Here is a 27,146-nt window from a genome sequence, read left to right on the forward strand (position 1 = left end):
TGTTCAGTATTTCAATCCTAGAACAGAAAGATCACTTTCATAAGGATTTAGGATTTTCCACAGAAAAATGCCATTCTTCCTACTCACCTCAGTTTATATTTGTAAGGAGAACAGGAACACAATTCTTTTACATGATGCAGGCAAACAAGCAGGCCAGGCTTACAAGAACAGGAGATGGCAGACATGAAGCATGTGGTTTTACATTTTATACACTGACGCTCATCATCTGGCAACAGCTCGAAATCCATTCTTTCTGAATCAATTACTCCCTAGAATAAAGTGTACTTTAGAGATCTCCAAAGGAATATATAATCCACCAGCCCCCAAGACAAACACGCAATAGGTGAATTTTAAAAATTTTTTTAAAAAGGGAGTAGGGGGAGCCTCACCAAAATAGGAGTGCATGATTAAAAATGTGTGGAATACAAAGTAACAACGACCTAGCAAATATGGGCAAGGTAAACTACCTCACTTATTTGGGAAGAATGTCTTTCTGGACAAGATAGGTCCTTATGTTTGGCCACTTTTAAAAAAGATTTTATTTATTTATTTATTTGACAGACAGAGATCACAAGTAGGCAGAGAAGCAGGCAAAGAGAGAGGAGGAAGCAGGCTCCCTGCTGAGCAGAGAGCCCGATGTGGGGTTCGATCCCAGGACCCTGAGATCATGACCTGAGCTGAAAGCAGAGGCTTTAACCCACTGTGCCACCCAGGCGCCCCTATGTTTGGCCATTTTGATCAGAGTAAGAAAATAGTTATTAATAGGACTATAGACTATTGAGATTTGCTCTTTATTCTACTCTAAGCTGGCTCTATCCACAGTTTGGGTATAGATGATAAGAGCAAAAGAAATGTTTATGTTTTGTACTTCAGAGGAATTATTATATATACAGAACGTCAGAGTAATACTGCTAGAGAATCCATAAAAAGAACAAATGTAAATAAGAGGAAGAAGAAAAGACTATCATGAATCAATGACTAATGAGAAGATGCTGAGTAGTCAATTAGCTTTCATAGGTAAAGTTACCTAAAGGGATAGTATTTATCTAAAATTTTAGAAATATGTACAAGACACTAAAGTCATAATAAATCATTTCCTAACTGAAACAGTATCAAGTAAAATGAGGTCTTAAACCAATAAATTTTAACTGCAGTTTGTACCACCTAGAGAGTCCTCCCTACGATATACCTTTTGTCACTGAAAGATCAAGCTTTGACCACTTTTTCTTCCTATCAGAACCTGCATCCAAATCCAACCATGAGCATGCCAGAATCCGATTAAGTCAATTTATAAACCATCAAGCTCCTTTGTTTTACTGTTTTATTCTATATTTTAACCTTTTGATCCCTTCATACTGATTACATGGACCAACAAAAACAGAGGAGAGTAAAGAAACCGCTAATGAGTGAATTTCAGTTTTAATTGGAACTGATCAGGGATACCTGGGTGGCTCAGCTGGTTAAGCCCCTGCCTTTGGCTCAGGTCATGATTCCAGGTTCTGGGATTGAATCCGGCATTGGGCTTTCTGCTCAGCAAGGAGCCTGCTTCTCCCTCTCCCTCTACCTGCTGCTCCTTCCATTTGGGCTCTCTCTCTCTCTATCTCTCTCTCTCTGACAAAGAAATAAAATCTAAAAAATAAAAATAAAAAAATTAACTGGAACTAACTAAAAAGGACTACAAGATTAAAAAAATGGTTGCAATTTTTATTTAAAATGAGCTTAAGGACCAACTTTATGGATCTTAGTTAAGAACGAATGATATACAGTTCACCCAATTTTAACTTGTCAATTTCTACATCTGGAAAAGCTTGTAAGTTCTCAAAGTTCCTCAAATGAGTTACCATTTTTGATGTAAGACATTAGTAAGGCACTTAAACCCTCTGGGTATTGTTTCTGTAACCTATAAAATATCAGAGGAAGGTGAATAAACTTGCTGTTGGTCCATAACAGGCTTCAGAGAGCCAACATTCAAGGATTCTATCTGAAAAAGTCTTATTTAAAAAAAAAAATAAATATATCAGTGTGACTCTATTTGTACATTCCAAAACAATCTATTAAAAAAAGCCAATAGAACTATTGAGTTTAGAAAGGTTGCAGAACATAGAAAGTCAATATACAAGTCAATTACATTTATAAATGCTACCAATAAACTGTCTGAAATAAAAAAAGTTTTAAGGCATCATTTATAATAGTACCAAAAAACATAATGTACGTGATTTTTTTTTTAAAGATTTATTTATTTGACAGAGGAAGAGAGCTCAAGCAGGCAGAGCAGCAGAGGGAGAGGGAGAAGGAGAAGCAGGGCTCCCCAAAGAGCAGGGAGTCCAATTCAGGGCCTGATCCCAGGATGCTGGGATCATAACCTGAGCTGAAGGCAGTCACTTAACCAACTGAGCCACCCAGAAGCCCAAGTACATGATTTTTAACAACCAAGAAAATATGTGAAAGATATGTGTTGCAATCTGCAAAATAAGAAAGAACTCAAGATTTAAATAAATGGTGGATCTACTATATCCATGAATTGGAAGACTCAACACTGTTAAAGATATCAATTCTCCCAACTATATTCATGGATTTAATGGAGTCCTAATGAAACTGTCACAGGATTTTTGGTAGAAATCAATAAGCCAATTCTCAAATACATATGGAAAGCAAAGGAACTAAAATAGCCAAACCAGTTTTTAAAATGAACAAAGCTGGAGGACTCACACTATCTAATTTCAAGACTCATTACAAAGTTACAGTAATCAAGACCATATGGTAATAGCAAGAGAATAAATGCATAGGTTAAGAGAATGAAACAGTCTAGCAATAGACCCACATACAAACTGATTTCAAAAGAAAGATGCCAGGGCATTTCAACAGAAAAGGAAAGGTATTTGCAAGAAATGGTGCTGAAATGATGAGAAATCCATATGTAAAAAAGGGTAATTTCAACCTACACATTGTACCATAAATAAAAATTACTTGAGATGGATTAGAGATTTACTTGTAAAACCTAAAACTAAAAATTCTAGATGACTAACAGGAAAAGGCCTTTGTGACTTTGGGTGAGGTAAGATTCCTTAAAGACAAAAAAAGATAAAGGGTGGCTTAGTTGGTCAAGCATTTGACTCTTTTTTTTTTAAGATTTTATTTCTTTAACAGATAGAGATCACAAGTAGGCAGAGAGGCAGGCAGAGAGAGAGGAAGGGAAGCAGGCCCCTGCTGAGCAGAGAGCCTGATGCGGAACTCGATCCCAGGACCCGGAGATCATGACCTGAGCAGAAGGCAGCGGCTTAACCCACTGAGCCACCCAGGTGCCCAAGCATTTGACTCTTGATTTCAGCTCTGGTCAGCTCAGGTTGTGATCTCAGGGTGGTGAGATTGAGGCCCACCTCAGTGGGGAATCTGCTTTAGATTCTCTCCCTTTCCCTCTGCCCTACCCACCCTTCCCAAAAGATCCATAAAAGAAACAACTGCTTAACTGAACTTCATCAAAATAATAAACTTCCGCTTTAGAAAGTGCTCTGAGAATGAAAAGTTAAGCCACTGACTGGAAAAAATATTTGCAGAACACTTATCTGATAAAGGACTGGTATATAGGATGAATGGACATCTCACAACAATCCAATAAAAAAAGGAGTGGGGGGAAAATATCTGAACAGTTAACCAAGGAGATAATATACAAAGAATAAATACGTTTATACACGATAGGATGTTCAGTAAATCAATGGCCATTAGAGAAAATTAAAACCACAATGAGATATTAATACACATCTATCAGAATGGGTCTTAGAGGAAAGTAGCCAAAGAAAAGACTTCTTAAAATGGTATTAACATGTAAGAATTTTACTAAGTTATACCCAGAGCCATACAATTGGGATTCCAGAAACCTTACCAATTTACGGACAGTTTCTCTTAAAGCCTTCTCATCCTCAATCATAATGGCCATGTCTTTCTGAACAGTTGAAGCGACCACGACATCTAGTACATCAGCCTTGGAAGCCATCTTGCAAATCATCTCATCATGGGAAAATACACAATAGCGGTGAAGCAAGCGGTAATGCTCCACACACTGTCGGCCTAATGGCAGCTGTGTCAAAAGACAGAGGATAATATGTGACATTCATCTTTTTCCTTCCTATTCACAAAGACTTCTGACCATTATCAAATTACCAAAGATCATATTCCAGGTCATAATACATACATCAATCCTACAGCCAGACTCTAAGAGGCCTTGGGCCTTTCTTAATCTTTGCATCTCAAAGATCAGGCATATTAGATACCTTAATTAAAAAGCAGTTTGAAAAAGCCAACATACAGTGGTACCTGGCCAGCTCGGTCAAAAGAGCATGCAACTCTTCATGGTGGGGTCGTGAGTTCCAGCCCCATGTTGGATACAGAGATTAATTAAAGACACTTTTTAAAAAGCCCAACGTATTAACAATGTAGTTAATGTCCAGAACAATGTATAATCTAAATGGACATGTGAATTTACACATTCCCTGAAACAACTATGCCGAACTGGTGTGGTTAAACCTACTTCAGGGAAAATGATGCTCCAAACTACAAAATGGAAAATAATTTTAGATATAGGTAGTACTATTACTCAGTAAAGCACCGAAACAAAGCTGTTTATTAGATTTAACATCACATACTTTAAACGAGATCTTTTTACGTAAATGAAAAGTATTAATACTAATATAAAAATTCTACTTTAAACTGAAAGCAAGTGCATCATTAAAAAAAGTTGTGTTGTAGACGATCTAAGATAGCGTTGTATAGTCTTAAGACAGAACTCTTTGTTAGGAGTTTGCATTGAGACTGAATTTTGCCCCCAGTGTAAATCAACACTTATTTATTCATCAAGCCTCACTTTTACAGAAGAAAAACTTATCAGCTGAACTGAGCAGTATGTTGAGTTAGTAAAGGCTTGGTTTACAGTGTGGTGCCAAGTGCTTTATCCCACTGTGGATGGTAAATAATTTGTAAGACCAGCCATTTGAGGAGCAACAGGTTTAAGCAACCACACCTGAAAGCTTCTTAAGTATTATATGCCATTTCTGCAAGAAAACAATACATTTGCAAAGGCGCACTACATCATGATTACATACCCAATCAACAGTACAGAAGTTAACGGCCTCAGCAAAATTAAAACCTTGATTAAAACCACTGTGGTAGGCTCTTGGAAATGTAATCACAAACTCCCCAGCACACTGATTAGTTCGGTAAACCTAGAGAGACAGAAATTGGGGATTTTTAGTGACAATCATGAAAGATAATCTGGACACAGACTATCAGATGCTTCTCCAGAAGGGAGGCTTTATTCCAAAACAAAAAACAAAAAACAGAACCCCAAAAACACCACAACAGAATGTAATAGAAAGAATTACGGTAAAATAATCAGAGAGATACTCAATTCTGCCACAAGATGGGAGTAGTATCCCAGATTATAAGGGCTGATTAGTATCTGAAAGGAAAACATGGCTTTCACTAGGTTTTGACTACAAAAATTTAGCTACATCCAGGATTAGGACATACCTAAATATAACTACAATTAAGAATATTCTAGGGGTAGGGGCACCTGGGTGGCTCAGTTGGTTAAGTCTCTGCCTTTGGCTCAGGTCATGATCCCACATCTGGCTCTCTACTCAGCAGGGACTCTGATCCCAGGACCCTGGGATTATGACCTGAGCCGAAGGCAGACGCTTAATGACTGAGACACCCTGGAACCCCCTTCAATAAAGTTTTAATTTAAAAAACCTATATTGGGGCACCTGGGTGGCTCAGTGGGTTAAAGCCTCTGCCTTCGGCTCGGGTCATGATCTCAGGGTCCTGGGATCGAGCCCCATGTTGGGCTCTCTGCTCAGCAGGGAGCCTTCCTCCTCCTCTCTCTTTCTGCCTGTCTCTCTGCCTACTTGTGATCTCTGTCTGTCAAATAAATAAATAAAATATTTAAAACAAAAAAAAACAAAAAACCTATATTGCTCTAGGCACCAAACCCTCAGACTGAACTTACAAAATAAGAAAATTAAATAGCTTTTCAATGTATCTTTCTCCATCAGTGGTTGTCCAAAATGTAGTTCCTGGACTGAACGGGGAACCTGTTGAAAATGTAAATTCTTGAGCAGCACCAAGACTAGCAGAACAAGAAACTGGGGGTGAGGATCAGCCATGTGTATTTATTTTTTTAAAGCTAAGGTGTATATATATATATATATTTTAAACATTTTATTTATTTGTTTGACAGAGATCACAAGTAGGCAGAGAGGCAGGGGGAAAAGCAGGCTCCCTGCTGAGCAGAGAGCCCGATGCTGGGCTTGATCCCAGGACCCTGAGATCACAACCTGAGCCAAAGGCAGAGGCTTGACCCACTGAGCCACCCAGGCGCCCCTCGCCATGTGTACTGTAACCTGCCATTCAGGGTTCAAATATAGTTAGCAGTTTGAAGACCACTACCCACCACATGAACACAATCCCTCTTACTGCTAGTACTTCCTTCCCTCCACCCCAAATCTGCCAAAAATATTCCTTCTCAGAGATCCAAGTTTTAGTTCAAATGGTCATTTTGGGTCCTTTCTAATTCTCTATAGAGTTAATGGGTCAGCCTCCTCGACACCACCATCAAACCACACCACAATGCCATTATCTGTGTAAACACTATCTGCCTTTTCTGATAGGTTATGATTACAGGGTCCTGGTATCCAGCCCCGCATCAGGCTCTCTGAGTCCCCAAATGCACAGGTTCGCTCATCCATCTCTGTGGTCCAGAATCAAGTCTCAAGGGTTCTTCAATTTAATAACTGAGAACAATGGCCAGAAGTCCCATTAGGGCAAGTTACTTATAACAAACCAGAAATATCAATCAATATGAGGGGGGAAAAAAATCAATGTGGAAAATACCAATGAGGAGACCACCATTTTACTGGTCATAATTTTCTAAGCTATTGTCTATGAATAATTTATAATCCCTCAAAGAAAAATCCTTTCCATCTGCCCCCATTTACTAGCCTGTGAACCCCAAAAGCATGAAATTTAGGTCACAGCAGCATTAGGAATTCACTTTAGCACAATAAATATATCATTTACATATGACTTAGCAAACTAAGATGGACCCCCTCAATTTCATACATTTCAATCTGGCCTCCCAACATATCTTCAGAGCATTCTCCAACAGGAAATCAGTATATAAGTGTCACTTTATATATCAACTGCAGAGGTAGTATCATCAACAGCACCTTTCAGTCTAGAAGAGACACCCTTAAATCCAAGCCCAGGAGCTTAAAATTAATTTTTTCTTTTTTTTTTTTTAAAGATTTTATTTATTTATTTGACAGACAGAGCGCACAAGTAGGCAGAGAGGCAGGCAGAGAGAGAGAGAGGAGGAAGCAGGCTCCCTGACGAGCAGAGAGCCCGACACAGGGCCCGATCCCAGGACCCTGGGATCATGACATGAGCCGAAGGCAGAGGCTTTAATCCACCGAGCCTCCCAGGCGCCCCTAAAATTAATTTTTTCTTGAGGGGCACCTGGGTACGTCAGTCTCAGGGTCCTAGGATGGAGCCTCCCATGTTGGGGCTCCCCACTCATCAGGAGTCTGTTTCTCCCTCTCCCACTGCCCTTTCCCCCCAACTTGTGCATGAGCTCTCTCTCAAAGAAATCAAATCTTAAAAATTAAATAACCAAGCAAGCTTAATTAGGGGTGGAGGTTTAATATCTACCGAGCATGTAAATTATTTCAGTTTCTCATTCAGAATTAAGTTCATGCAGATTTCATAAATTATTTTTTTTAAGTATGGACAGAGTATGAAGGATTCTGACACTAGAGTTTAGATCTAATTGTAACAGAACCCAGACATTTTCACAGTAATTTATACAGACGAATAATATTAAGGTTTTTGTTTTATTGCATTTAAAGACAGAAGTTCTATGGAAAAATTATAGTTTAGAAACCCTAAAATAGACAATGAATAAAAAAGAAAGCATCATACTTATTATTTGCAAAATATGGCCGCTAGCAACCTAGTTATTAGCTGCAACAAATTAGTTTTTATGGTGTCTGAGGATCCAGTCCTACTGGTTTATTGCAATATAGTATCAAATTTCACCAAACAGCTATTTTTTCTACCAGTTATAGTATGGAACACACATAACTAAATCAACTTCATAAAAAAAACTGAGTAACAGGGAAGAGAAGAGGTGGGTTAAGCCTAAGTACAGGAGAATTGACCCAGAACGTACAGGCACTTCGTGAGTCATCAGGGTATTGGGGTTCATGATGGTCACAAGCTGATGGAGAAGATCTGGCTGGGACACAAAGAGCTCTGGAGCTAGTTTCTTCATTACATTTTCTAGCTGCTCAGCAGCATACCCTGGGACTCCATACCAGGTTTTTGGCTCACCCCTGGAAACAGATTGTAAAAATAAATCAATCTCAAGAAATATATAAACATCAAATTTCATTAGAAAAAAATCAGTCTGCAACACTAACACAAACAAAATGGTTAACAAGTCATGTTTTTCAGACCCTGCTTTGTAAGATTATGCCACAAAGAAAATGTTCAAACTGAGTGTCATTAGAAATGTGATCTAAACATATGTGATGCATTTTCCCCCTTCACATACAGAGTTTCAATGAGAGACTTTCCATCTGAGGCTCCCCTCCTCTCTCCCATTTTTATCTGACTCTTTAAAAAATGTAAATATCTAGAATTTCTAAAAATATGAGGCATCATATGTTAGCTACAGGATATGTGGTTACCACAGTCTCTGACAGCAACTGACAAGGGATGGCAACTCTCCATCTTCCTTTTCCCTTGTCCATTCTGACAGGCAAGGGTAAATCAAACACTAATAAGGCAATTAGCATTTCCAAAGAGCTCTTATTCTTCAAAGCACTTTAAACTGTCAACCAATTAATCTGTAACATCCCTGTGAGGTATGGTAAATACAATCTTCATTTTACAGCTGGGAGCAATTGCCTAGGGAGGCAGAACTGATGCTCCACATATATTTCCTAACTCTCTCTTTCTTGTGGTACATACTCAAATTCCTCGTGTGGGGATTTAAGTGAGTTACAGAGCTTCAGATATTTCTGTACTTAGAAAAGCAAAGGAAACAGAGAGGTTAGAAACAGATGTGAAAAATGACACGGCTTTGGAAGAAGAGTTTAAAAAGTAAAAAATGGGGCGCCTGGGTGGCTCAGTGGGTTAAGCCGCTGCCTTCGGCTCAGGTCATGATCTCAGGGTCCTGGGATCGAGTCCCGCATCGGGCTCTCTGCTCAGCGGGGAGCCTGCTTCTCTCTCTCTCTCTCTCTGCCTGCCTCTCTATCTACTTGTGATTTCTCTCTGTCAAATAAATAAATAAAATCTTTAAAAAAAAAAAAAAAAAAAAAAAAGTAAAAAATGTCTGAGTATCTGTACCCCGCCTCCACGCACTCGTGCACTGATGAAATCCATTCTACTGTGTGTAATGATGCCAAAACTCAGCGCAACAAAACAAGCTGGCAGGCCCAAGGAGCTGGAGGGCACTTTGGAACCTATATTCCACTACCCAAAGGATATCTGGGCTGTCCCTGCCACAGAATGGGATTTCTCCATAGGAAAAGTAATGTTCAGTGCTTTTTAATCTTTCCATGAGCAAAGGCTTTCACTAACAGCCGTTTATCCCCTCCCCGGAAATATGTTATACTTGAAAAATAGTGTATATGCCATTTCAAGGGATTGATTGGATTTCCTAGGATCATTAAGAACCACTGCCTTATTAAGACGCCTGCATTCAACAGTAGTGAAAAAATAGTTCGTTACTCTTCAGACACATTTAAAAAGTTTCCAGCCTAGCTCGCATACGATTCAAAGGTTATGTGGAACTTCTTACCAGTGCAGGTAGTTAATTGAATAGCTCCAGTGGTCTTCAATATGCCAACAGAATGAAGAAAAGCACATTCCTACATACAACCAAGGAAGTTTCATGCCACATATATCAGCAGTAATGTGAGCAAGGACAGACTGTTCCATCACCGGCATATTATTCAAATTCCAGCCACTATCAAGGTACTCCTAAAAAGGAAACAAAAAAGGTATAAAGGATTAGCTATGCATGCTAACATTTTAGATTCTCAATGTTTCAAAAAGCTGGCTGAAAACAGTCTCCCTCAAAACTAACGGGTAAGGGTTGGAGAAAAGGACGGGAGACCACTATGCTAACTTCTTAGAGGCCCACTTCTGCTTGGTTTTGAGCTTAATATAAATAGATTCACATAGTATATATTTCTGTATCTGTATAGCCACCCCCTTGTGTTGGCTATAGAGGAAATAAGATAGTAATGAGTCTGTTTATATCAAGTCCAAAAACAGGCAAACTAACTTATGGTGCTGTAACTCAGGATAGTGATTGTCCTGAAGGTGGGAGAAGTGGTTTTCCTGAGACAGGGAAGGTAGCGAAAGAGGGAGGACAAAAGGGGAACTTCTGGGATAAGGTCTGGTAATAACTGGTAATGTCCTAATTCCTGTTCTAGTGCTAGTTACATGCATGTACTCAATTTGTGAAAATTCAGTGTGCATATGATTATGTACTTTCCTGTGTATATGTTACATTTGAAAAAGATTTCTAAAAATCTGACTTCCAGGTGCCTGGGTGGTTCAGTGGGTCAAGCCTCTGCCTTCCGCTCAGGTAATGATCCCAGGGTCGGGATCGAGCCTGCATCAGGCTCTCTGCTCAGCAGGGGACCTGCTTCCCTCTCTCTCTCTTTCTGTCTGCCTCTCTGCCTACTTGTGATCTCTGTCAAATAAATAAAATCTTTTAAAATCTGACTTCCTACTAGAATAGGAATAGAAACCCTCCTAGACGTTTGCTATTGTGGAAAATAACAGACTCATAAACACTAAAGTTCAAAGATAAATTGAGGTCTGGTCCCAATACCTCACATTTTCTTCAGAAGGTAGTATCATAGTTATAGACTGAAGGCAAAGGGAGGTTAAGTAATTTTCCCGTATCATCACAATGTAATTGAACAGCTGGGACTAGAATTCTTCTATGGGCTCTTTCTGCTTTTCTTGAAATCATTAAAAATCTAGTAATCAGGGTGCCTGGGTGGCTCAGTGGGTTAAGCCTCTGCCTTCGGCTCAGGTCACGATCTTAGGGTACTGGGATCGAGCCCCGAATCGGGCTCTCTGCTCAGCAGGGAACCTGCTTCCCCCTCTCTCTCTCTGCCTGCCTCTCTGCCTACTTGTGATCTTTGTGTGTCAAATAAATAAATAAAATCTTTAAAAAAAAAAAAATCTAGGGGCACCTGGGTGGCTCAGTGGGTTAAAGCCTCTGCCTTTCGCTCAGGTCATGATCCTGGGATCAAGCCCAGCATCGGGGCTTTCTGCTCAGCGGGGAGCCTGCTTCCTACTCTCTCTCTCTCTCTGCCTGCCTCTGCCTACTTGTGATCTCTGTCAAATAAATAAATAGAATCTTAAAAAAAAAATCTTAAAATCATGGGTGCCTGGGTGGCTCATTTGGTTAAGTGTCTGGCACTTGTTTTGGCTCAGGTCATGATCTCAGGGTCCTGGGATCCTGACAAGAGTCCTGTCAGGCCTCCCTGCTCAGCCGGGAGTCTGATTATCTTTCTCCCTCTTCCTCTCTCCCCGCTCGCTTGTTCACTCTCTCTCAAATAAGTAAGTATTTTTAAAAATCTGGTAGTCAAAAATGTACTGAAAGTGATCATAAATTATTTCAAGCAAACCTAACAGAATTTTAATTAATAATTCAAGTTCCAAATACATGCATGTTTGCACTAAGGCAATTAATCCTGTATTAAGCATTTTACATAAGGATATGTGGAACTATTAGGTTTAAACGCAGGTCTCTGCTTGACTAGAAGTGCCTCCTGGTGAGAGCCTACCTCCTCCTCAGGCGAAAGTTTGATTTTTCCATCTCGGACAGGGAAGCCACTGCCAAATTCCTTAGAGGCAATATCGGCTCCATATTCTACTGTGACATCCTCTTCAATAGTGCTTACCAGTCGCCAAAATTCTTTCTCTACTAGTTCTGTGGGAACCATCTGGAAACAAAACAATGAGGAAGACAAAAAACTGAATTTTCAGACACTCATTAACTACCCATGACCAATCTGAAGATATTAGCTAAGTGACAGGAGTCACAGGACAATACACCCTAAGGAAAATCACACCCATAATATTCCACAATTGATCCCGAGCAGTTTAGACACAGACTATTTTCTAAAAGCACTTCTGTAACTAAAAAAGTAAGTACTAATTAAGAATTCATGTTCCTCTATCACTGATCTGGCCACTATACTAAAAGGAAATCAAGGAAAGCAAAATTCTGAATCAAAATGGAGATGTTTTTGTGTGTGAGAAATGTAACCTATAACTTGGTAGACCATTATACACTACTAATAGCTGTGTCTGAATGACGCTTCATCCTTCCAGACGTGTTCAAACACACTACCTGAGTCCATCATTTCACTCCTTGCCCTTGACCTGGCTGAGAGTAAGGCAGACAACCATGATGAAAAAGACAGAGTGCAAAATATGAACAGAAAGAACAATTCCTTTGCAGAAGCCACCAGCAGTACAAAGAGCCACCAGACAGCGTGTCCAGGATCTGTTGTTAATCTAATGCAAATCTAGAGAAAGGTAACTTAAATGCCTTAAATTTGAGCACCACCAAGACTGGCTAAGCAAACATACCGGGACATCATACAACGTTATAAGGCGTCAAAAGAACTGAAACTCAAATGAAGTATAACTTGAATTTATAAGCCCTTCAAGTAAGCAAACATTTTAAGTAACTAACAGCTAATGCTAGTGCTATCAGAGAAAAACAAGTTCACACACACATTGCTGGGTTCCCATAAATGATACAGCCGTTAAAGGGGGTGGGGGAGATGGATAAATATTCTCATCGTACCTCAGTAAAAACCCCAAGAAAATAATCCAACTAGAGAGATATAGATGTTTGAAGTGTCTGGTACAGCACTTTGTTGGTAAGTGAGAAAAACACAGCTCAAGTGTCCAGAATTTAATTCTGCTGCTCTCACTTGACAGAATGTTAAATGCTGAATGAAACATGCTTATGCTTCTAAGAGCATAAATGAACTCATCCTAAAGTTTACGATACTAACTTACAACATAACAATATATAAATGTGTTCCCAATGCATAGCATGATGACTGGCACATAAGAGTCATTCAATAAATTATGAAATTTTCTTTAAGTTACATTTGTTGAACTGAAAGGATTCCTGATAATTTCCTTTATTAACATCCTGTTATTGCTACTGTATGATGTGTGTGGAAAAGACTACCTGTAGAGAAATCAAGTGAAAAATCAGAATGCATTTTAACATTTTAATTTTTAGTATCATTTTTAACACCATTAAACAAGTTAAAAATAAATGCCAAGTGAAATGGTCTTGATACACTTTTTTCTAACAGTTATTAAAATTCTAAATCAAAGCAGTATGTATGTACATACATGGACTGGCATGTTGAAATAATCAGATTTGAATGCATCTGCCATTTCCCCAAAAGTACGGAGGGTATAGTCCCTGGCTGCTTGTTCAAAGCCAAATGCTTCTTGTGGCTTGCTACACTCCTGCCAAAAATAAAAAAAGGTAAAAAAGAGTATTTTTATTTATATACACATAGTTATATTTTATTTATATATTTTTAAAAAACAGATCAGTAAAATTAGTTATGTAGTGTTTAAAATATAAAAAAACGTCTGGATGGATATACAACAAAATAACTTGTCTATCAACTGCGAAATCATACTCTCTTTTAAGTCATTTGGTCTAAGAATTTTTGCAAAGAACATGCAATGCTTTTTTAAATGGAAAAAAAAAATTTTTTTAAATGTAGTTAGTTAGAAAATTTTTTCTGCCTCTTAGCTTGTTTCATTGCTGTGGGACACACTGCCAAGACCTCCTTCCTAGTCAGGTCCAGCCCACTCTTTATCATGAGGCTCACTGTTTATCAACTGCTAAACCTAAAACCCAAAAGCAAAAAAAAAAAGTACTGTGAAGGAAATTTTCTAATACAATCTCTGCTATTAATTCTTACCTGAGCCAAACACTTAGGACACCTCCAGTCTCCCTTGGGAACATCATGGAGAGGGGGGATCAAGCAAAAGGTGTGGTAACTGTCGTCACACCCATCACACAAAAGCAGCCGGTCTTCATCATTGCCACTGCCACATAAGAGGCAGACATATAGATCCACCTGCAGCAGTGCAAACAGGTATAGAACAAAGGAGCATGAGCTACATTTGATTTTGTGAAATTCTAAGAACAAAATGGATAGCGGCGTAATCTAGTATTCCCGTCCTTCAAATGAAAATGATTCACCTCCCATGAGAGGTATTTTAAATAAAAATGCTTCACCTTTTTTATAAGAGATGTTTTATAATGCTTAATGCATTCTCAACACTAAACTCTAATGTCAGAACTTTTTCAGCTGTGTGTGTGTGTGTGTGTGTTTCTAAAGATTTCTCTGCGGTACCCAGGTGGCTCATTCCTGTAGGCCTCTGCCTTCAGCTCAAGTCATGATCCCAGGGTTCTGGGATCAAGCCCCTCATCAGGCTGGGCTTCCTGCTCAGTAGGGAGCCTACTTCTCCCTCTCCCTGCTGCTCCCCCTGCTTGTGCTGTCAAATAAATAAATAAAATCTCAAAAAATAAATAAACTATAAATAAATAAATAAATAAAGCCCCCCCCCCCCCCAATTTAGGGCACCTGGGTGGCTCAGTCAGTTAAGCATCCAACTTTTGATTTTGGCTCAGATCATGTTCTCAGATCTCATGCCGCTTTCCCTTTTTTTGAAAAAAAATAAATAAAATAAAATAAAATAAAAATAGATTTATTTATTTGAGACAGAGTATACATGGGAAGGGCAGAGGCAAAGAAGAGAAAATCCCCAGCAGACTCTGGCTGGGCAGGGAGCCAGAAGTGGGGATCCGTCCCACAGCCCATAAGATCATGACCTGAGTCAAAGTCAAGAGTCAGACACTCAACCGACTATGCTGCCCAGGTACCCCTCAGCTGTGTGTTTTAAAGTTTATTACTAGGATATCTAGCTTCCAGTGGCTTAGAGAATGCTAATCTTTTAGAAGAACAAGTTCAGTAATAAATTATCAGCTTAACCAAAAATAGAATTAAAAAAAAAAAATTTCCATTTTGCCATGCTTAAAAGAAAAGAAAAATGTTTAAGTTCATTAACCACATTAAATTACTTTATATTGAGGTGCCCAGGTGGCTCAGTGGGTTAAGCCTCTGCCTTCAGGTCAAGTCACGATTTCAGGGTCATGGGATCGAGCCCTGTATCGAGCTCTCTGCTCAGCAGGATGCCTGCTTCCCCCCACCCCCGTCCTGCCCTCTCTGCCTGCCTCTCTGCCTACTTGTGATCTCTCTGTCAAATAAATAAAATTTAAATAAATAAATAAATAAATAAATGGGGTGCCTGGGTGGCTCAGTGGATTAAAGCCTCTGCCTTCGGCTCAGGTCATGATCTCAGGGTCCTGGGATCGAGCCCCACACTGGGCTCTCTGCTCAGTAGAAAGCGTGCTTCCCCACCCTGTCCCCTCTGCTTGCCTCTCTGCCTACTTGTGATCTCTGTTAAATTAAATAAATAAATAGATAGATAGATAAATAAATAAATATAAAGGCAAAAGAATGAATAAAATAAATCACTATATATTCTAATTAAGGATTCATGGTTAAGAAGTTCCCCCCAAACACAGTGATAAAAATACATAGTTATTATCTGTTAATGAACTGAGCCCCAAAATTCGTTATCTTGATGTCTATTTTTTTTTCCCTGTATCTTGATGTTTTAACCCCCAGTACCTCAGAATGTGACTATATATTTGGAACTGGGTCTTTATAAAGAGGTTAAGATAAAATGAATTCATAATGAGTGGGCTCTAATTCAATATGACTAGTATTCAAGAAGAAATTAGGGCATAGACAGGTACAGAGGAAAGCCATGTGAAGACAAGAAGGAGACAACCATCTACAAGCCAAGGAGAGGGGCCTCAGAAAAAAACCAACCCTCTAGACAACTTGATCTTAGACTTCCAGCCTCCAGAACCATGAGAAAATAAATTGTTGTTTAGGCCAGTTTGTGATACTTTGCTACAGCAGCCCCTAAAAAATAATATATATCCCAGTAATGCTTTCCGTATTACTAAGAATTCAACTACTCAGGAAATCTTCTCAGTCTTTCTGTTGTAGCAAATAAAAACCTGGGCTCTGATCATTTTCTGATTGTATTTTTTTTCTTTTAGTGGTAGGGTGGGGATGATATTGATGAATAGAAGAACACGTAATTAGAATAATTTCAAATTCCAAGATAAAAAGCACTGTTGTCAAGCTATTCACTGAGCTCTCAGAAGGGACAGAGAAGAAGAAAAGCAACCAGATCCTCTGTAAAGTCCTCAAGCTTTAAGTTTCCATTTGAGTAAGTGGCTACCTAGTCCTACAATTCTTGTTGGATGCTCAAGTCCTATTCCCCCAATTCCTTTCCTTTTCTCTTCCTACCCTGTTGTAAAGTTGGAAAACATCAACCGGATTTCTCATCTAGCTCTCAGATCATCTGGACGTGATCTAGTGACTTAGGAACATTCCATATACAATCCAGCTCACATTATTTGTCTTTAAACTGCATGTACTCCAGAAAAATGGCTGTCAATGTCCTCCTCCCCCGTGTTACTATTATCTTCACAATGCACTTGTGTATTTCTTCAATTAAAAACTGATAATATAAATGGACAGAAAAAGTTCTTTTAATTGTCACACTCTAAACTAGCAGTCCTAAGTAAGGCACAAAAGTGGTTAAAGTGTTTAAACATGTCAACTCACAGCATTGGTGGCTTTTTTAGATCGGCTTTTGGGTTTTTCCTTCTCGCTTTCTACAATGTATTCTTTCTTCTCAATGGTTTCTTGCTTGACGATGCCTTTCATTTCTTTCTCTGTAAAAGAGGCAATCTGAGTTAGAGCTTCATGTACTACACTTGGCTCACCTTGTTCCCTCACCTCTCCCTCCCCCAAGCACACACAGGACACAAACACAATTTCCTTGTTTCTTTTCAATGCAGGAGCAGCACCCAGTGTTATCATGTTCAAGGGCTAGGTGCTGATAGCTTGTGATAAAATGAAAACTCTCACACCATTTAAATGTGGTAATAAATACAGATATGAGTACTTCTGGAGATGTTGCTCAGGTCTGTAGGCTTTTAATAAAATAGGAGCTGAAGATACAGGTTTCTTAACATGTTACCAACATATATTATACTGACATATATACTTAGCATGACATATATTGATGAAAGCAGGTTCCTCCTGACCTTAACTGTACCTCCTCCGCATTACAGAGTATCCCTCCATAACCTATGACTACTTACTACCCCAATATCCTGGTTCCAAAGACTGACAATTTCAGCTATAAAAGTTAGCTATCAATTAATGAACTATCCTGGGACGCCTGGGTGGCTCAGTTGGTTGGGCAGCTGCCTTCGGCTCAGGTCAAGATCCCAGCATCCTGGGATCGAGTCCCACATCGGGCTCCTTGTTCGGCCGGGAGCCTGCTTCTCCCTCTGCCTCTGCTGCCACTCTGTCTGCCTCTGCTCGCTTGCACGTGCTCTCTCTCTCCCTCTCTCTCTCTCTGGCAAATAAAATCTTTAAAAAAAAAAAAAAAATTAATGAACTATCCTATCATAGGTAGGTGCTGTGCTATATGCTATCCATAGATTACCTTTTGCAACAAATCCATTTCAAAGACAAGAAAACGGACATTAAAAAAAAATCAAGAAATATCTACAGTCATACTTGTTGGTTAGGCCAGGATTCAGATTCAGATCTGTATTTTTAAAAATCCATCTACTTTCCACTACAATGTGCAGCCTTTCCACTAAATTCACCAATCACTAAGAAGCAGCAATTTTATTAACTTCTTCATTTGTATGTGCCTGCCCATATAGGGTTGAGGACTTCTCTTTCTAGAGTCTTGAACTTACCTCTCAGTGAGTAACATCAAGCAACAGCCAGCTAAGCAATTATCAACTAAAATTCAGATTTAAAAACCATGTCTGCCTGCCATGCCTGAAATAAACTTATCAGATATTCAGTCAAAAGCACCTATGCTACGCATAAATCACTTTTTTCAATGAATGCCATTTAACCTAATTCCAAAGTAGCAATTAGTGACAGCTGAGAAACTCAGTCATATTTCTAATATGCAGATCTGTTTACTTCTATTGGTCACTATGAGAACTGGGACATTAACGTACTAAGATTTTATTTCAAGACCCAACCCACTGACTAGTATTCAACAGCTGTTGTAATGTTTTCTTAAAAAAGGAATACTTGTTTTTACTAATTTACTTTTTACTTCTTTCCTACTCATGGATAAACTTTCTTACCATTTTCACATTTTGGAGTTGGACAGCCCATTCGTCGTCTCAGGTTATGAGTTCTGGCTTCTGCTGTCTCTTCTGGTTCTATTTTAATATTCATGGCCTTTAAAAAAGTTGTCACATAGATAAATATTTCCTTTTAAAAAACAAATCTAAAATTCAACTGAAATCTCCAGGTGACTATAATCTTATAAACAGACATTCAAAACCTGCTTCTTTCTCCCCACAGAGGTGTGATATACCCTTAAAATTACTATTATTTAAGGAAAGGAAAAAATCTAGTAAGTTAGAAGAGTATCTACACTGACAGGTCCGAAAACAATAGGGAAAGATAAAAATAGGGAAGAATCAAAGGATCAGGAACAAATTCGGGGGAGAATAATTACCCCACTGGGATCAGCTCTGATTTTCCGCCCAGAAGCTTCCCAGTTCTTATCTACTCACCTTATGCTTGACTCAGTCATCACTAAGCCAAATCCTTATTAGTTATATAAATATATAATTTCATTAGCCTTGAAAAGTTTGCTGGCTTCTTCCAAAGCTGGCTCGCATTTACAGAAAACTCGGCTTCCATAATAATTTTCTATTAATTCTTCTGTTAAAGTGTTAACACAAGCTACTCTTCTAACATCACTAAAGTATTAAGGATTCCCCTATCATTAAGTCAGTCTAAATTTCAAATGTTTCCCAAAGTGGTAATACTTACTAATAAAGCAAAACAACTTTTGTGAAGTTTGCAGAACTACACTCAATCATTTTTGCCCGTGTTCATTTGTATGTACTCAGGGTGTCCACTGCTGACCAAATCCCTCCCAGGGTGCTATTACCACCCTCTGCATCTCTCATCAAGGCAAACCTAGACACCCACAGCACTAGGGCATGTCTTCTATATTTAATGATCAAGACGTGCTCAAACAAGAATATTTTAGACTAATGAAATGTAAGTATGTTTATGGGTTTCAAATTACCCTATTTTCCTATTCTGAGGCAATCTTAATTCAGAAAAATGGAGTTACTAAATTTTTTCCTATCTCTAACTTACCTAAGTTAAAAATAATCGCCTTATTTATATCCATTTCTTCAGGAAGAAAAATAGATATTTTCTTTTTCCTTTTTTTTTTCCCATCTTGACCAATAATTACTAATAACCAGGGACTGATTTAAATACCTGATTAATGCGACAAGGCTTCCCAGTTCTAAGATGTTCCTAATACATTATCACTGATTCCTAACATTTACATGTCCAATTAAGGTAGGCAAAACCTCTTAACCTTCACACCTCTGTATGGAAATAAGGTAACCAGCAAAATATACCTTTCGTAGCAGAAAAATCTTGACGCAAACTGGCTTTCTTATCCATTCATTCCTCCTGATCATCCCTCATGTTCTTTCCTCTTATATATTCAAAGCCTCCACCCCCACGCTGCCTAATTATTTCCTGTATTAGTGTAAGTGTCTCCCATAGATTCCATACTCCTTTTCAGGAAGCCTGAGAAAAACAGTTTTCACTATCCTCTAACCTCTCTGTTCAAGAAAAAAGTAAAGTTTCCAGTTCTCTATTCCCTAGCCTCAAACCTCAATAAACACTGCCTAATTTCATCACGGTAACAGGCAAACCAAACTACATCACAATGAATGCCTATTCTTCCAAACTCTGTCAATAAAGCAGCTGTCTGTTCAGGCAGCAGAAACCCAGAAAGAATTCTTCAATCCCTTATCGCTTTGACAGTACAGTCTCCCCAAGTGTGAAACCTAGAATACAAACAGCATCCTTCTCTGAGGTTAACAAGGTTCAAAACTATGAAGAGCACACGCATGAGAGAAATCCAGTGTCAGACAGACATTGGTATAAGAGCTCAAGAATTCTGTCTGATCAACCTCATGAGGCTCTCACCTCTGCTCTCATGCGTTTTGCTCGTCGGGCTGGGGGGCATGTTTCTGAGGGCTGCACAGACTGCCTCTGGGGAATATCATGAGGTTTGTATTCCTTGTCCTTTGTGTCTGTGCTCAGGTTTGGCTTCTGCAGACACTAGAAATAAAACACAATTTATTAATGAATTTCCCCTCCTTTTTTAAGAATTTCAATGTATTTTTGCAAGGTATATTTTATAGTTGTTTGCATAGATACATAAAAAGTCTGCAATTTTTAAGATCTAAATAAACACAAGTTTGCAGTTACCAATCATATACACACACACACGTAAGAGTTTTAAAAAAAATTTAGTAGGTGAATGGCATTGCTTTAACTCATGTAACTGCTCATGACATCAGGTTATACCAGGCCACAGCAGGCTCAAGGCATTCCCAATGAACCACTTGCAATTATCCCTGCTTGCAACTGCCAATTAATTGAAGGCTCAAACTGTTAGATAGGCTTCTTGTAAGTTTCCAAAATAACTTTCCATATTAAGAATATTTGATTTTTTATAGTGTTTAGAGTCATAAAATATGGAACCTAATAGGTTTTCTACATTTTAGAATCCTGCAGTTTCAAATATAACTAACAATGTTGTGATCAAAGATATCACCTGAACTGAAAAAACAGGTAATAAGACTGAAATGTTCTCCCTTATTAGTAGTTTTACTTACTTCAACATATCCTACAAGGTCTAACTCCCAAGACAAAGGCTAATAGGTAGCTCACAGCAATAACTTCTGGTTCTGATCAGACAAGAGTTTCTTCTTGCTTTGTTTTTTAATTTGTTTCTAAACTTGCTGATAGAGGGTATTTATTTAATGCCAACACAACAAAACACAGTAACATCAAAATATTACCATGAAATCTAATATGAATTTCAAGTAACACTCCTTTGTAATAGGACCCACGAGTATCACAAGAAGCACTTTAAAAAGCAGGTTCCAAATTGTAACCACTTTAGGTATATCATCTATGCTAGTGTAAGACACAGTAAATTAATACTCTTCTAGAACTCCTGGCTCTATGGGTACCATTACTACTATACAGTCTCACTATTGGCTCCTTCCTCCTAATGTTTGCAGAAAGAATTCAGTGAATGGTGAGAAATACAAGAATAACAAAAGTTGGGGAGCCTGGATGGCTCAGTGGGTTAAAGCCTCTGCCTTCAGCTCAGGTCATGATCCCAGAGTCCTGGGATCGAGCCCCACATCGGGCTCTCTGCTCCATGGGGGAGCCTGCTTTCTCCTCTCTCTCTGCCTGCATCTCTGATCTCTGTCTGTCAAATAAATAAATAAAATTAAAAAAAAAAAAAGAATAACAAAAGCTGAATAATCATCTAACAAAACTTATTTCTAACATTTTAAAAATATATAATACACTATAAAAGAGCTGATAGATTTCCTGATATTCTAAACAAGTAATCTACCACAGATACAACAAACATATATATGCGTGTGTGTATATATAAGTGTATGTGTGTGTGTGTGTATACGAATGCTCATTTTAATTAAACTAATATATTAACTTGTCTGGAAATGTTAACAAAATTTGTATGGGCTACCACCCTCCATTCCATAACAAGTTCTCAAATTAAGTACTTAAGAGTATATTCAATGAAAGCATGCAGATGGGAATAAAACCTATCATGTAAATTAACCTCTTTTATGTATTTTATAAACTTTCTATGTGATACCTAACAGTACATGTGATCATCCAGGTAACAAACTGAACTGAATCAAGGAACTTTTATAAAGTCGATGGTCAGATACTCAGAGATTAGGAGCACCTGGGTGGTTCAGCTGGCTAAGCATCCAAGTCTTGATTTCAGCTCAGGTCATGACCTCAGGGTCCTGAGACTGAGCCCCACTTAGGGCTCCACACTCAGCAGGGAATCTGTTTCTCTCCCTCTCCCCTTCCCCACTCACATGCTCTCTCTCTCCCGAAAATAAATAAATCTTTTTTTTTTTAAAGGAAATTAAGAGATTATATATGTGGTCCCTATCTCTCACAAAGTCTATATAGTCCCATAAACAATGGTCTGCTTTGTTCTATAAGGACTTTAGAGATTGAAGGTAAAATCAAGCTCTGAAATTTTCAGAATATATATGAAGATCCTTATTATTTTTTTAAGATTTTATTTTTATATATTTTTAAAGACTTACTTGACAGAGAGAGCATAAGCAGGGGGAACAGGAGGCAGAGAGGAGAAGCAAACCTGAACCAAAGGCAGGCATTCAACTCAGCCAACTGAGCCACTGAGGTATCCCCCCCCCCTTTTTTTTAAGGTTATTTATTTATCTATTTGACAGACAGAGATCACAAGTAGGCAGAGAGGCAGGCAGAGAGAGAGGAAGGGAAGCAGGCTCCCTGCTGAGCAGAGAGTCCGATGCAGGACCCTGGGATCATGACCTGAGCCGAAGGTAGCGGCTTTAACCCACTGAGCCACCCAGGCGCCCTGAGGTATCCCTTTTAAAGATTTTATTTATTTGAGAGAGAGTGAGCAAGAAAGAGCATAAGCTAGCGGAGGGGCACAGGAAGAGGGACAAGCAGACTCCCCGCTGAGCAGGGAGTCCTAGGTGGGACTCGATTTCAGGACCCGGGGATCATACCTGAGCTGAAGGCAGATCCTTAACCGACAGAGTCATCCAGGTACCCAAAGAGTTTTATTATTTTGTTCCAAACCACAATTCCCAACACACAACTGATGTGTATGCTCTGTATCCACTGCTAGTACATCAGACTAATTTTAACCTTTGAGAAAGCGGGACTGAGAGGTGACTGATACCACAGCATGAGGACACCGTGCTACAGAGACAGGGACATTTAGAAAACACAGAAATACAAGAGGGGCACCCGGGTGGCACAGTCGGTTCAACATCCAACTCTTGCTTTTGGCTCAGGTTGTGATCTCAGGGTCCTGAGACCAAGCCTGGCATTGGGATCCATCTCAGGGCAGAGTCTTATAGAGTTTCTCTTTCCTTCTCTCTCTCCCACTTCTCCCTCTCTAAAATAAATAAGCCTTGAAAGAAAGAGGAAAGGAAAGGAAAGAAAAGAAAGTAAAAATGAAAATGAGAAACAGAAGAAAACAGGACTACAGGAGTGGAGCCTCTGTGCCACTGCACCAGTACATCTCTACTCAACTTTTCTTAAGTTTCCCAAAACTTGCTTCGGTTCACCCTTTTGCAACAATTCCTTTGTTGGGCATCATTTTTTTCTCTTAATATTAAGACCTTTTTTTTTTTTTAAGAGAAGTTTTAGGTTTATAGCATAGTTGAGATGAAGGTGGAGATTTACTATACACCCCGCTCCCCCACTCCCACGCACAGCCTCCCCCATGGTCACCACCCCCACCAGAGTAGTGGTACATTTGTTACAAGTGATGAACCTATGAAGTCTATAGGTGACATTAGGGTTCACTTGTGGTATACATTCTACAGGTTTGGACAAATGTATAATGCCATGGAGGATATTTTTATTGCTCTAACAATCCTCTGGGCTCTGAATATTCCCCCACCCTTGCCCTCCCTCTTGCCCCAAAAACCCTGGTGACCACTGATCTTTTTACTGTTTCTATAGTTTTGCCTTTTCTAAAATACTATGTTTGGAATCACACAATATATGTAGTCTTCTCATGTTGGTTCATTCACTTAGTGATATATATTTAAGGCTCCTCTCCTTGTCTTATCATGGCTTGAGATCTTTTCCTTTTTTTTTTTTTTTTAAACATCTCCTTTTAATGCCTAATAATATAATACTCCATCGTCTGGATACACCATCATTCATTTATCCACTTACCTACTGAAGGACTGCATTCAACTCTTGGCACTTAAGAGTAATAAAGTTGCTAAAACACATCTATATGCAGGTTTTGTGTGGACATAAGTTTTCAACTCCTTTTTGTAAATACCAAAGCACATGACTGCTGGACTGTACGGTAACAAAGTATGTTTAGTTTCCTAAGAAATGGCCAAGTGTCTTCCAGAATGGCTGTGTCATTTTAACATTCCAGCCAGCAATGAATGAAAACTTCTGTTGTCTTTGCCAGCCTTTGTGCTGTCAGTGTTCTGAATTTGGCCATTCCAATAGGTGTGTTGTGCTATTGCTTTCTCCATTCTTTTAAAATATATGTATTCTATTTATCTTTTTTCTAAGAATTATTTTTAAAAATCAGAAATGAGCCAAAAATTAGGTACAAAAACTGGCCATCTCGGTATAATATAACATTCGATAATAGAGAAATCAAGTCTAGCTACAAAAATGGAATGCCAGAGACATTCAACTAGACTTTCAAAAATATTCAAGGACATGGCAAATGCTCATGATATATTAAGCAGAGGAAAAGCAGATTATAATATTGTAAATGAAAAATACTATCCCAGTGTGTATATATATGCATAAAAAGAGCCTTGAAAGAAAAAACAGGTGAAAGGTTTAAAGAGTGATTTTATTTTTATCACACTTTCCTTTGTTTTTAAGCTTTCTGCAATGAACACCTTTCAGTGCCTAGAACATACTTGGCACACAACGGGCCCCTCAATAAGTATTTACCTGTGTTGTAAACGTAATGTTTGTAAAAGGTATCTTTAAATACCCACTCCCCTCCAAACTACAATTGAATAAATGCTTACATGCTTTTCAACTACGAAACTTACACTAAGTTTATAGATATTCTTAAAATGTTGCCAACCCATAAAGCAGGCAGACTCTTTCCTCTTACTCATTGTGACTTCCACACTGAAACGGAAAGGTTATGAAGGAGAAAATCTACTGTAGGCAACTGTATATAGATCAGACAATAAAACAGAGACTTATAGATTCCAAATACAACGTTCTAAATAATTTCATCCCTGGGTTCATTAAACATTCACATGTGTATATTTAAAAACGACAACTTTCTGAATATCAAACTGATCATGTTCTTCTAAGCTGAAAAGAAAGCTCTCCTGGAATGGAGAAGGGAGAAAGAAAAGAAAAATGCAATGCTATAAAAATCTATAGGATTTGAGCATTACAGATGGTACGTCTATAATATCAAGACAGAGTTCTGATAAGTAGTTTACCCTCTGAAACTATGTTATTAACTTTCTAACTTCACTACAGCACAGTAACAATTCTTAAAATTACAGGGCTTACAGCTCTTGCCTTAGAATAACTCAAAGGGTATAAACGGATTATGACATTACTCTTTCCATCAGTGTCTTGAAATAAGTAGAAAGATTTTATAATACAGTTATACTTTAATTACAACAAAAAGTTCCTACTCGAATAAGTTGGCAGATATCATCTTTTTTTTTTTTTTAAGATTTATTTATTTATTTATTTGAGAGAGAGAGAGAGAGAGAGAGACAGTGAGAGAGAGCATGAGCGAGGAGAAGGTCAGAGGGAGAAGCAGACTCCCCATGGAGCTAGGAGCGATGCGGGACTCGATCCCGGGACTCCTGGATCATGACCTGAGCCGAAGGCAGTCGTCCAACCAACTGAGCCACCCAGGCAACCCGGCAGATATCATCTTTGTAAGAACAAACATGGATACCCAGGAACTATTAGAAGAGGGATCCATTAGCTATCTAGCCATTATTAAGTCCCCTACCTTTTACCGCATCTGCACTGTATCTGAAAATCTCCTTGGAGATTTCGGCTGACCAGAGAACAGGTAGGCAAGTTATTTCACAGGTCGGACTTTCATGTGGCAATTAGGAATATGATCGCCAACATAAGTGAATGCAAAAGCATGAACCATAACAAGATAATAATCAACCTGTCATAAGGAAGACGCAGTTTTCGTGAAGTTAAACACAGACTTCAGCCTCGGACAGCAAAAGGCTATTTCCTCCACAAACATATCCATTCCAGAAACAAACTTCTAAGTATGGCTGCTCTCAAAACAGAATACCACATACACTGGAGGAAAAATTCACAAAACAAAATCTTCTCAACAATTCACAAAACAAAGTCTTCCACAGAAATTAATTAAGGCCTCTTCATTCACCCTGAAAGACAACATACCAATAAGCTGTGAAATAAAACAGGTTAAAGTTGGGGTGCCTGGGTGGCTCAGTGGGTTAGGCCTCTGCCTTTGGCTCAGGTCATGATCTCAGGGTCCTGGGATGGAGCCCTGTGGCGGGCTCTCTGCTAGCAGGGAGCCTACTTCCCCATCTCTCTCTGCCTGCCTTTCTGCCTACTTGTGATCTCTCTCTCTGTCAAATAAATAAAATCTTAAAAAAACAAAAACACCAGGTTAAAGTTGACCTGAATACTCACCCTCAAACTATCTCCTGACAGGAACAAGTTGTAGGGATTGAGGATGCGTTCATAATGCCCTCTGATATGGGACCCCACAGCTTTGCCAGGAGCAAATCCCATCTTGGTGGCAATTTTGGTCCATTTTCTGTCCTTGCAAACAACTGTAAATCCACCTTCTTCTGCAACTAACTGTTAACAGCAAAAGAAATCAGAAATGTCTATATAGAAATCACTTCTAATTCCCTCTTACCTAAGTACAATTCCAAGAACAGAATGTTCTTGGCTGTGGTAATTTTTAGAAATACATTTCCCAAGTCAGACGAAAATATATATGCAATACTTATTTCAAGCTGGAAAATTAGAAAATCACTTTTGACAATACAGTCCATAAACATTTTGTACCCCCCAAAAGCTACTTCTCAGCTCCCCAGAGCAGTCTAGACTTTCTGGGAGGAAGAACTAGATCAACAATTAAATCTGTAACAAAGAACAAATCCTAGCACTTGGTCTAATGCAGAGACCCTCAAAAATCTCCATAAACTAAGAAGTGGGAGAGATGGCACCATTTTGGGGAAAAGAACATAGGCT

At 38.8% G+C, this 27,146-nt stretch overlaps 1 protein-coding gene across 3 annotated transcripts in view; it reads right to left on the bottom strand.

Annotated features, from left to right (window-relative positions):
• The window catches only part of KDM5B (lysine demethylase 5B), a 92,350-nt gene that overhangs the window by 31,245 nt on the left and 33,959 nt on the right, over positions 1-27,146 (bottom strand). For all 3 annotated transcript variants that reach the window (XM_059147051.1, XM_059147052.1, XM_059147050.1), the window contains exons 4-15: positions 26,577-26,747; positions 20,292-20,426; positions 18,404-18,500; positions 16,845-16,954; positions 14,052-14,210; positions 13,465-13,584; positions 11,868-12,026; positions 9,857-10,038; positions 8,222-8,384; positions 5,097-5,216; positions 3,881-4,075; positions 88-269 (exon numbers count right to left, since the gene is read on the bottom strand). In XM_059147051.1, the coding sequence (XP_059003034.1) occupies positions 88-269; positions 3,881-4,075; positions 5,097-5,216; positions 8,222-8,384; positions 9,857-10,038; positions 11,868-12,026; positions 13,465-13,584; positions 14,052-14,210; positions 16,845-16,954; positions 18,404-18,500; positions 20,292-20,426; positions 26,577-26,747 (1,793 nt within the window). The remainder of the gene's footprint in view (positions 1-87; positions 270-3,880; positions 4,076-5,096; positions 5,217-8,221; positions 8,385-9,856; positions 10,039-11,867; positions 12,027-13,464; positions 13,585-14,051; positions 14,211-16,844; positions 16,955-18,403; positions 18,501-20,291; positions 20,427-26,576; positions 26,748-27,146) is intronic.

The sequence above is a fragment of the Mustela lutreola genome, chromosome 14, assembly GCF_030435805.1.
Source record: "Mustela lutreola isolate mMusLut2 chromosome 14, mMusLut2.pri, whole genome shotgun sequence".
In the NCBI taxonomy this organism is placed as follows: Eukaryota; Metazoa; Chordata; class Mammalia; order Carnivora; family Mustelidae; genus Mustela; species Mustela lutreola.